The 12,382-nt window shown below is 39.1% G+C and overlaps 2 protein-coding genes and 1 pseudogene across 5 annotated transcripts in view; 1 reads left to right on the forward strand and 2 right to left on the reverse strand.

The window, feature by feature from the left end:
* Positions 1 to 12,382, forward strand: part of PIGL (phosphatidylinositol glycan anchor biosynthesis class L) — a 113,413-nt gene that overhangs the window by 19,996 nt on the left and 81,035 nt on the right. The window lies entirely within an intron of this gene.
* Positions 4,114 to 4,581, reverse strand: LOC119513142 (low molecular weight phosphotyrosine protein phosphatase-like). Its single transcript, XM_037808091.1, has one exon. It carries the CDS (start codon positions 4,579 to 4,581, stop codon positions 4,114 to 4,116), a length of 468 nt encoding a protein of 155 aa, XP_037664019.1.
* On the reverse strand, positions 8,325 to 10,294 carry LOC119513737 (annotated as a pseudogene).

The raw sequence follows: 12,382 nt of genomic DNA on the forward strand, positions 1-12,382 counted from the left end.
GGAGACATTGCACATACTGTTAATGCATAAAGATGTAATAAAATAAATGACCATAAAAAAAAATAAAATGAAACCGTTGCCATGTTTCAAATATTTATATATTATTTCAAAGAAAATCAGGAAATGGAAGTCAGGATAATGGTTACCTTGAGATAGAAGAAAGGGGTAGTGATTGGAAGGGGACCTGGTAATATTTTAAAACTAGATTTTAGTTTTGTGTGCTTTTGAATTTTGTGTAAATGGATTGATATTATATGTCCCTTTTTCTGGATTCTTTCACTCAACATTATATCTGAATAATTTATTCATGTTATTGCATGTAGCAATAGTTTATTCTGATTGCTGTGTAGTATTCTACTGTAGGGTGCACCACAGTTTATCTTTTATATAGTGGGTGGACATTTGGGTTGTTTCCCATTTGTAACTATTAAAAAGTAAAAATGTGAATTCTTGTGCAAAAAAAAAATTAGTAAATTAGTCCCAATACAATTAGTCTGTTTTACTGTGGTTTGCCCATTCCTTAGTTCATTGGTTTGATTCATCCCTGATTTGACAGTTCTTCCACCAATATTTTTTTGAAAGGCAACTCATGGATGCTGTTTCTTGAACGTTTTAAGAATATCAGTCTGTTGTCTTTATACTTAAAGGACCCTTGGGTAGCTATAAAATTATTGGGCTGTACTTCTTCCTCTGTAAACATTGCTTCACTGTCTACTGGTGATAAGTGTTCTTGTGGAAACCTCTGGAATCAACCTTGTCTCTCCCCATTGTACAACAGAGTTTCCCCCTGGATACCTGTTTTAGTTTCTTGGCTGCTAATGCAAACATCGTACAAGGGTTGGCTTATCAAAACAAATTTATTGACTCATGGTTTCAGAGGCTAGAAGTCTGGCTTCTTCCCAGAGTCAGTATCTTCTGGCTGTTCGGAAATCTTTGGGGTTCCTTGACTTTTCCATCACATGGCAATGCACATGGTGGCATCTGCTCCTTTCTCTTCCAGATACCATTGACTGCCAGATCTTTGCTTCTCCCTTGGCTTCTCCTTCTGTGTCCAACTTCCTTTGCTTATAAGGACTTCAGCCATATTGGGATTAAGCCTACCTCATTCACTTTGGGCGCAACTTTAATAATATCTTCAAAGGTCCTATTTACACCTGGGTTCACACCCACAGGACCTGTATGTGCCTTTTGGGGGGGTGTTCTAGTTTGCTAATGCTGCCGTTAAGCAAAATACCAGAAATGGATTGGCTTTTATAAAGGGGGTTTATTTGGTTACAAAGTTACACTCTTAAGGCCATAAAATGTCCAAGGTAAGGGGGTAACTTCACTGAAGGATGGCCAGTGGCATCTGGAAAACCTCTGTTAGCTGGGAAGGCACATGGCTGGTGTCTGCTCCAGAGTTCTGGTTTCAAAATGGCTTTCTCCCAGGATGTTCCCCTCTAGGCTGCAGCTCCTCTTCCAAATGTCACTCTCAGTTGCTCTTGGGACATTTGTCCTCTCTTAGCTTCTCCAGAGCAAAAGTCTGCTTTCAAAGGCCATCTCCAAAATGTCTCTGTAAGCTGCAGCTCCTCTCTCAGCTCCTGTGCGTTCTTCAAACTGTCCCTCTTGGCTGTAGCAAGCTCGCTCCTTCTGTCTGAGCCTATATGGTACCCTAGTAAACTAATTAAGGCCCATGCTGAATGGGCAGGGCCACAGACCCCTGGAAATTATCTAATCAGAGTTATCACCCGCAGTTGGGTGGGTCTCATCTCCATGGAAACACTCAAAGAATTACGATGTAATCAACACTAGTACTTCTGCAACACAAGATTGCATGAAAGATAATGGCGTTTTGGGCGACATAATACATTCAATCTGGCACAGGGGGACATGATTCAATCTGAACAATACCCTAGTGATTTTCTTTATCTTTGAGGTTCTAGAATTTTACTATGTTATGCTTTGGTTTTGACTGTTTTCAATCAATTTTTCCAAAGTCACGGTAGTCCTTTCAATCTGTAGATTCCAGTCTTTCTGTTCCATTTGCTTTGTTCTTTTCTTCAGAAATATTAATTATGTGCATGTTGGATCTTATTTGTCTTCCATAACAGTCCTCTATCTTTGGCATTAATGTCAGTGTTCTTTTCAATTTTGAGATTTCTTAAAACCTTTCCACTGTGTCTCTGACTTTATTTTTAATAGTTGTATATTTACTTTTTCCTTATCTATTTCCCAAACTACTTTAACTTCCATTTCAGTTATGCAAAAACATCTTCTTAGAAACTTTAAATCTCTTCTCTAAGTCCCTCCCCACTTTTTTTGGACATCAGGTGGAAGGTAATTTTGAGCCCCTGGAAGACAGTTTGAAATTATATAGGTTTTTTATCTGCCTTAGCTTGTGTTCTTTCCCCCTTCCTTCCTTCCTTCCTTCCTTTTTTCCTTTCTTCCTTCCTTCTTTCCTTCCTTCCCTCCTTCCTTCCATCCTTCTTTCCTTTCTTTTCTTTTCTTCTTGTAGTTGTCCTGTGTAAGGATGTCCCCAGTTGGTTCTTTTTTCGTTCTTTCTCATATATGAGTGGGGCCAGCTACCTACTGAAGAGTAGTTTGGGAAAGATGAAAAAAGGTACAGGTGTCAGGTTGGGGCCATGTGAAGCTGCTGCTGAATCTTATTGTCTTGAAAGGAGGCTCATCCAGTCTGCTCTTTCCTTTACTGAGCAGGCACCTCCACCATATTTTTGGTGTATTCTCTTGTTGATCTCTTGATACTCTTCTGGGGCAAGGAGTTCTGATGTAGGCACTAGAAAGAGCATTTGGGTATAATTCTCCTTTGAATCACATTTCCATTTGTCTCTCTCAATAATGTGGTGCAAATCAAAAATCACTGGATGCCTCTAAGGATGCTGAAGCTTGATTTTGAGGCACTTCCATTTGCTTTTTTTTTTGAAAGTGAAAATACAGGCATTGACTTTTAAAGCTTCTTCATTTGTCAATAAAAAGGCAGGTAGACACCATATTTATAATTATATTTTTATACTCCCCAGTTTAGTTTGAAAACAACCTTCTCTGATATATATATCCAAATGAATTTGAAATTACAGTTATCTCAAAGTACACAGAAATTACCTATATTCTCCTATAAATGAAACAGTGATAAAAGAACACTTAACATATTATTTAAGGACTTCAACATAACAGAATTCTCTTTTTCCAGCTTTTTAAACTATTTTTTCCATCTAACCCAATATGTAATATTTGACATTTGGGTTATACGTGCATATAAAACAGACACATTTGTCAAAAGTGAGCATAAGATGAAACAGCATATGGTGTTCTTTCTGGATATAAATTTTCAGAGGCAAGGTGGTCCAAATGGGAGCAAAAAACTGACTTCCTCATGAAATAAACTAGATAAACAAAAATTAAGAATAATGCTAAAGATTTATTCCATACCATAAATCATTTTCCTTTCCTATCCTTCTAACATACAAGTGTGCACTCTGGGCATGTGTGAATCAGAATACTTCCAATCAAGATTACAAAAGCCCTATGACTAAGGATTTCTAATTCAGTAAGAAGCCCTGGGGTAAAAAGAGAGGTGGTGTAGGTGAATAGAGGACATCTGTCCATCAAGTTATACGTATCTACTTAATAAAGAGGTGGATTATTTAAAAGTCTCAACGGGCTTAGATATTGACTTGGGCCTGAAAGTGATGTTTCAATTACTTATTAAGCATATTAGAATGCTAGCCATCACTGGATTAGTACCTTAAGGTTAAACACTGGAAAGAAATGATTGTTATAAAACACACACAGAACATAGTATTTTGTGGTTCTGTTTTGTTTGTTCCACTATTTTTGTAATTGGGGCAAGATTAGTGGTCCAACATGTTTAACATTTAATGCACCCCATAAACTGTCTGAATCGAAGATTTTTATTGATTCTTCTGCCAAACACAACATTGATTTCCATCTACAATTATTTTTTAAGATAAAAAACAATAAATCAATTGAAAAAAAAGTTGTGGCCATGAGCTATGAAGCATTACACTTTTAACACACTGATTGACTGAAAAACCTAGAATATCACTGTTTAAGATGTGAATCATTGTTGGCTTCAGCAATGAATGGGATGCAGCTTTACTGTGACTTCTCCAAAAATGCTTTGGAGCACCTAACACACTGCTGGGAAACAGTCTCAAAGTCAGAGTCATTCCCATAATAGGGATCCTCAATAATAAGTTGTTTTTGTGGATCATAGCTCCCAAGTAGTTCAATTTTCACTTTGCAGTTTTTAACTTCACTGCCTTTTCTATTCGAATCTCTCAGATTGCTTTCATCTGTACATAGTATATAATCAAAGTCTTCTTTGGTAAGCTGCTGGGCCCCGTGATTCATAGGAATATCATGCTTCTTCATGCAGTTTTGCCCTCGATAATCAGGAGGGTTTCCTGTCTCATAAGTGGATGTGGTGGCACTGTCTATCCTCCAATTATCTGAAATATTTTGATCAGTTACAAGTTTTTTGAAAACTGCTTCTGCAATGGGTGATCGACAAACGTTACCCAAACATACAAATGGCACCGACTTGGGCAGCTGTGCTGCCATCTTCTCAGAAGCAAAGAGCTGCAGAGAGTGAGCTCCATTTGCTTTTGAATGCCCAAAGTGCAGCCTGTGTGCTGGCTGGCTCTATGTGCTTTCTCCTTCTTGGGCAGATTTCACAGTATTATGCAAGGAAAATGTTTCATGCTTTGTGGTTTTGAGCTGTGGTCGTTTTCTTGCATCATCCAAGTTGATGCTATTTAATTCGTGTTTCTTTTCTTTTTTGGGGGGGTGGAGTTTGAGTGAAGAGAGTGAAGTAAAAATGTCACTAGCACTATAACTAGAAGTCTAGATCTACATTTTAGACAGTTGAAGGAGTAAGGATGCGAGGGAGACAAAGCCTGAGAAATGAAAATGAGGAAAGTACAGTGTGATGGAAAGAGCTCTGATCCAGGGGTCCCAAAACCTGGGTTCGGTGTGTCACTCTGCCTGGGTGGCCTTCAACAAATAATTTCCTCTCTCAGAGCTTCTGTTTTCTTATCTGTAAAATGACAAAAAGAGATGGTGATTTTACCCAAACCTTCTAACACTCGGGTTTCCAGGTCTTCCTCAGGATCAGAGCAGGACACAGTTAACTGTAGTTTTTCTATAAATAGAGATTCACATGCTCTGCTCAGCAATATATCAGATCTAGTTAAGAGCTTTCCATTTCACCAAGCACTTTTACAGTCAATGACCTATCCACATTAGAATATGTTCACTGTGACCAGCTGAAGCCCTCTCTTTAGAAAGCCAAATAGGGGTATAAAGAGAAGTCAGAAATAGGCCTTCTTTCATTAGCCAATATCAGTTTGGCCAGCTCACCCTTGCCTCTACAAAAATTGGACTGGGGACCACAAACTTGGGATATGAGGCAGTTACTTTTCTAAAATGCTAGCCTTGTAGATGAATAATGTTAATGTCCAGAAGAAAGGTTATTGAGTCAGTTTTTCATATTATCTTCCCATAAAAACAAGTTCCAAGAAATAATTCTTAGTCATTTGTAGTCATTTGTAGGATGTTCCAGGGATAGGAAAAATTGTAGCTTCCTGTGTATTGTGCTTTAAGATGATGTGGTGCTATACCTACTGGTTGGTAAAACGGTCATGGTTAAATAGGCTTACTTCCTCAAGGCTGAGGCACAGCTTAAGAGGCTAGTTTCTGTATTGGGAGGATTCATAGCCTTTTTTTTTTTCCATTTTTGCTTTTTAAAAAAATTTTAATTAAAAAATGTATATACTGTCAAATGGTTTTCAACAACAGTGCCAAGGCTATGCAGTGGAGGAAAGAATAGTCTCTTCCACAAATGGTGCTGGGACAACTGGATATCCACATGCAAAAGAATGAAGTTGCACCCCTTCTTCATGCAAAATTTATCTCAAAATGGATCGAAGACCAAATGAAAGAGCTGAAAGTATAAAACTCTTAGAAGAAAAGATAGGAGGAAATGATCTTGAGTTAGGCAAAGCTTTCTTGGACATGACACTAAAAGTACAACCAACCCTATATTTTAGGAAAAGTAAGGGTCCTGATATCCTGTTGAGAATCATTCCAGCCCTAAGCAGCTTCTCCTCTGTACTCACTATTAGGAATGGGAACTGTGACAGTTTCCGACTTAAAGTCTGTTTTATCTCACAGTATTGTAACTACCCCACCTCTCTTTTGATTACTATTTGTGTGGTATGTTGTTTTCCATCCTTTTACTCTCAACCTACTTGTGTCTTTGAATGTAAGACACATAGTTGGTTCTTACTTTTTTTATCCATTCTGCCAATCTCTTAACTTTTGACTGGAGAGTCTAATCCATTTACATTTAAAGGAACTACTGATAATGCAGGACTTTCTTCTGTCATTTTGCTATTTGGTCTTTGTAAGTCTTATACATTTTTGTCCCTCAATTCTTCCATTAATGCCCACTGTCATATTTATTTGATTTTTTTTTTATATTGTATCATTTTGTGTCCCTTTTCATTTCTGTGTATATTTTTCAAGTATTTTCTTTGGGCTTAAATTTAACATCCTAAATCTATAACAATCATGTTTGATTCGGTACCAGCTTAATTTCAATAGCATACATATTCACCGATCCTATACCCCCTCTGACCCCGTACCTTTTTGTTGTACTTATTATAAACTATATCTTTATACATTACATGTCCAAAACCATAGATTTAGCATTACTTTTTATGCATTTGCATTTTAGAACCTGTAGGATTTAAAAAGTGGAGTTACATAACAAAAACTACAATACAGTGGTACTGTCTTTATATTTATACAGTGGTGCTGTATAAATATACATACACTTTTATATTATTTTATATTATACTTTTACCGGACGGTTTTATTTCTTTTATTTTTCAATTCACTGTCTGGTGTCCATTCCTTTCAGTCTGAAAAACTCCCTTTAGCATTGCTTGTAGGGCAGGTCTAGTGGTTATGAACTCTGCATTTATGTATCTGGGAATATCTTAATCTCGTCCTCATTTTTTTTTCCAGTTTCAAAATTGTTACACTTGAAGTTGCTTGCAAACAAATTAATTTAAAATAATCACTTAATAATCCTAGAACAGTGAAACTGTGGCTTAAAAAAAAAAAAGTATTACTAACCATTTGCTCATAAGCCTTCAGAATTTGTTTCTGAAATTTTCCTGTCTGTAAAGCACAGAAATTGCTGAGCTTCTCTGGGACAACCTATGAGAAGTTAAGTAATCATCATAAAAGGAAAATGTATATTCAGCATGGTAACTTGGACTTTAAATAATCCTCTCCCCTCTACTTTAGCTCAGCAGAGACAGGCTTCTAAGCACTAAGGTATGAATAGTCAGACTGTTATTTGCTGTTAGAATTGGTCTTTCTAGCTAATAACAGTAAATCTCTGGCACAGATGCTATTGGTCCCTAATGTATTGTGATGTTGGGAAATTCTAAAAACAGTTTGGATTTCATTCAATTTATTCAGAGCTTAGATATTTTAAATACAGTTCCCTATTCTGCCACAGTATCTGCTGGTTTCGTATAAAATAATCTTAAATATAATCTTAAATCATACTTAGAAACATACATCATTTAAATCAAAATCTGTTTTAACAAAATGTCTATAATTAGAAGCTGCTGATGAAACTAAATCCGGAGTTCTCACAAGCTGTGTTGCTTAGGGAATTTAAAAGCACCCTCTCCTCATTCTTTACTATAGGATTCCAATTGGAGTTAGGCCAGAAATGAACATTTCTAAATATTTCAGAGAAATCCAAAGATGTGTAAAAAAGTCTTTTATGAAAAGAATGTCTCTTTCTGCATCAGTAGTAGCGCTCATCAGAATTTCCTATTAACATAAAAAGAAAGGCAAGTCCATACACTTGGTCAGGTATCAGAGGAATGGGGAGGTAGGGTATTAGGTCAACCCTTAGTCAGCTTTTGTTGGCTTTTTACTATATACTGTTCACCAGTGTGAGTAAAGTGGACTTTTGTGAGAGAATAGTGTTTGGTGGCCAGGACATCTTTTGGGTATTTCTTCCTTTCATAAAAGGAAAATGTGTATTCAGCATGGTAACTTGGACTTTACATAATCCTCTCCCCTCTGCTTTAGCTCAGCAGAGACAGGCTTCTGGGCATTGAGGTATAAGTAGGCAGACTGTTATTTGCTGTTAGAATTGGTCTCGTAGGGCAGGTCTAGTGGTTATGGACTCTGCATTTATTTATCTGGGAATATCTTAATCTCGTCCTCAGATAAGAGACTAGGGGAGGGAATCCAGGGAAGCTGTTCTTTCCAGCTCAGAAGGAGTTGATGAATCCCATAAATGCAGTCAAGAAGCCCGTGGGATCCTGTAGCTGTGGATAGTGGCTAATGCACTCATCTAGAATCGATACTGTGGACTGTGGCTCCATTTTCCTGTATAGCTCCAAAAACTCTGGACAAGCATTTATAGGAGCTATGGCCCACAGATAAAATGAATGGGAATAGTTGCAGAGGCAAGAGCTCCTACCCAGCATCTTCTAAACTTCTTCCCTTGATTGATGTACGGTAAGAGACCATCAGTGACTACGTTTTCATCACTATGGCATATCCTTGCGCACCTGTCCCACAGCTCACCCTCAGAGGGTCAGGTGTGTGGCCCAAAGACTCAGGAGAGATCTTGAGAGAATACAAAGAAGTTCATCAAGGATGGATGACAGCATGCCTCTATCTTTGAGTAACTTCTGGAGGAGAGGAAGGTGAGTTTCAGAAAAGATACCCCCCTTTGAGACTCTTTATGGTAAGCCAATCAGATCGATTCTGTGTGTACCTATAGAACAGCTCCTGAGCAATGGTGCCTCCATAATCATGAGACAAAAGATGGATCCTACGTTCTAGAGCCCCAGATGCTGCAAAAACACCTCTACAATGCCAGCTTGCTCAAATATGCAGTAGTGATGTAGTCTCAGTTTGTCACTGAAGCCAAAGCCTAAGAAGTCGAAGGCAGTCACCTGATGAAACCTCAGAGTCGAACCTCCCCAAATCTTGTACCAATCATAGCTGGATATTGGAAAGCTGTGTAAAAGCACAACTACCTCTGAATTTCCAACAACACTGAATCTTGGTGAAGGTGAAAAAATTTGCCTGAATGGCTTCCATGAATAGAAAGTAGAGGAAGGCTGTGGAGGAAGGATGTGTAGATATGCAGCAAACAGGGGCACAACCAGTAGCCCCACCTGGACCCACCACCCCCTTATGCTGATTTAGGTAACACCTGAGCTATAAGCCTCCATGTTTGGGAAAACCAATTGTGCATGCACTTCCTAAGAGCAGAGGGCCTTGGCTTTAATCTTTTCCTCCTTTTTGAGAGACAGTCTCACCTGATATAAAATTTTTGACAAGTCTTTCAGCTCTTTAAATATTTCATCCCATTTTCTTCTTGCCTCCATGGTTTCTGATGAGAAATTGGCACTTAATCTTTTTTTTTTTTCTTGTTTTTTGTCTTTTATTCATGTATGTATATTTTGAGATTCCAACCGTATTGTTGCTGTGTATCTTCATGTCGTCTCCATATTGCTGAAAGCGGTTATTGTACGGACTGTTCTGCATCACCTGCAGACTCCCCCTTGGCAGCATCGGGCTCAGGTGGCATCTCATCCACTCTGCCCCTTAACACAGATTTAAAACCTCAGTAAGGGGGGGGGGGGACAGTTACGATCCAAAAGTACAGTAAGACGATTCTATATTACCTATGTAGTTCTATTTCTTACAGCTTCAAGTTGCTGTCTAGTGACCTTTCATTGCAGCATGAAGAACTCCCTTTAGCATGTTTTTGTAGCGCAGGTCTTCAGGTAATGAACTCTTTCAGCTTTTGTTTATCTGTAAATGTCTTAATTTGGCCTGCAGTTTTGAAGGACAGTTTTGCCAGATACAGCATTTTGGTTGACAGGTTTTTTTCTTTAAATATTTAAATGTGTCATCCCACCATCTTCTGGTCTCCATGGGTTCTAACGAGAAATCCACTCTTAATCTTATTGGCAACCTTGCATGTGACAAATCACTTCTCTCTTACTGTTTTTGAATTCTTCTCCTCGTCTTTGGATTTTGAGAGTTCAATATAATGTGTCTTTGTGTAGATCTGTGGGATCCTGCTTGGAGGTCACTGGGCTTCCTGGATGTGGATAATCATTTATTCAGATTTGGGAAGTTTTCAGCCGTTATTTCTTCAAATCCTTTTTCTGCCCTTTTCTCTGTTGTCCTTCAGGGACTCTTACGATGCTTACGTCATTTTACCTGATGGTGTCCCACAGGCCCATCAGGCTGTTCATTTTTCTTCAGGTTCTTTTTCTTAGTTTGCAGATACTTTCTTCTGTCTGTTCAAATCTGCTATTGTATCAGTGTAGTTTTTCATTTTACTGTATTTTGCAGCTCCAAGATTTGTTTGGTTCTACCATTTCTGTTTGTTCGGGCAGTTTTTCTTATATTCTTTAGTTCTTTGAGTTTGGGTTCCTTTAGCTCATTAAACATATTTAATGATTGGTTTAAAGTGTTTGACTAATAGTTAAAATGTATGAGATTTCTCAGGGATGGTTTCTGGCAAGTTCTGTGTCCGGGCCATACTTTCCTATTACTTAGCATGTTTTGTAATTTTTTGTTGGAACTGGACATCCTCAGTCTTATTTTGTTAGAACCCTGGAAATCTAGTTCTCTCACTCCTCTGGGACTGCATGGGTTGTTTAGGGCTGGAGCTGTCAATTTGTGACTTTTCTAAACTATTTTTCCTCCCAAACGGAAACCTGGGAACCAGCAAGGGGAGCTTGGCCGAGCCCAGTCCTACATGGAGGCTGCTTCTGTTTTTTGGACAAAAATTAAGGTCTGCATCTTATTTGGACTGGAGAGAGGGGAGGCTGCCAAGCCCAAGGGATGCGGCGGCAGGTGCTGCCAGCCCGACGCTGGGCACGGGAACCCTGAGGCCCCGCCGGAGTCCTTCCCGGACAGCCGCCCGGGCTCTGCCCCCAACACAGCCAGGAGCCCGCTCTTCCCGCGCTAGGCGGGCCAGGGGCGACGCTTGGGCTGCGTGAGAGTGGGGCTGACCTCCGCTCCAGAGGCGAAGAGTCGGAGGCAGCAGGACCCCCCAGCCCCAGGTTCCGGGCTCTTCGCCTCAGTCAGGCCGTCCGAGTAGCTCCAGCAGGCACTTAATCTTTTGGGGGCTCCCTTGTACATGACACATTGCCTTTCTCTTGCAGCTTTCAGAACTCTCTGATTGTTCTTAGCGTTGGACAGTTTTATTACAATGTATCTGGACATGGTTCTCTTTGTGTTTATCCTGTTTAGGGGTTATTGGGCTTCTTAAGTGTGCATGTTCATGTCTTTCATTAAATTTTGTACGTTTTCTGCCATTGCATCCTTGAATATTCCTTCTGCACCTTTCTCTCTTTCTTCTTCTGGTACTCCCATAATTAATACATATATTAGTACCCTTGATGGTGTCCCATAGGTCTCTTAGGCTCTGATCACTTATAAATAATTTTTTTTCTTTCTGCTTCTCAGGCAAAATCTTTCAGTTGTCTTGTCTTCGAGTGCACTGATTCTTCTTCCAACTCCAATCTGCTGTTGAAACCATCTAGGGCATTTTTCATTTCAGTTATTGTGGTTTTCATCTCCAGAGTTTCTATTTGGTTTCTTTTTAAAGTCTCTGTCTCTTTATTAAGATTCTGATATTGTTTCTTCATTTTTTTTTTTTAATATCCTCTAGTTCTTTCTCTGTTTTCCTTTATCTCCTTGAGCATATTGAGGATCTTTTTTCTAAAGTCTTTGTCTAAAGTCTGATATTCTACATTGATGGTTTATGGATTTTTATCTTGTTCCTTTGGATGGGCCATCATTTCCTGTTTCTTTGTCTTGTAATCTTTTGTCGCACCCTATATACGTTAATATTTTAAAATATTAAATCTGGGATTTAGTCCCTAAGCTGCCTGTTCTTAAATTAGTACCCAGCTAGTGATATAACAGAGATTTTCTTGAATGCCAGGAGCTAACAAACACACATACAAAATACACCTTTCTCAGTCTTTGCCAATTGGCTGTGCCTTGGCAGGTGGAATCCTTCAGAGTTCAGCCTTCCCATCAAGAAGATCAGCCCGAGGCAAATGTGAGGTGCAGGGTTCTCTCTGCCTTTTCTGAGCCTGTCTTACCTGGCTTGCGGTTGCTCCTGACCTCTAGGAACTCCCCCTCTACTTCCTATGAAATAGACTTTCTTCCTCCTCCTTTGGAAACACTGTAGTGTACGGCTTCATCCTTTGTCCCAGGCAGCTTTGACTTAATTGTTTCCTACACTGCTTTAGCTGTATGAACTGCTTCTGTCTGCACGGCAGAG

The sequence above is a fragment of the Choloepus didactylus genome, chromosome 18 (genome assembly GCF_015220235.1).
Source record: "Choloepus didactylus isolate mChoDid1 chromosome 18, mChoDid1.pri, whole genome shotgun sequence".
NCBI classification, from domain to species: Eukaryota; Metazoa; Chordata; class Mammalia; order Pilosa; family Megalonychidae; genus Choloepus; species Choloepus didactylus.

Coding starts and splice junctions, on each gene's coding strand:
- LOC119513142 (XM_037808091.1), bottom strand. CDS start 4,581: ATGGCAGCACAGCTGCCCAAGTCGGTGCCATTTGTATGTTTGGGTAAC.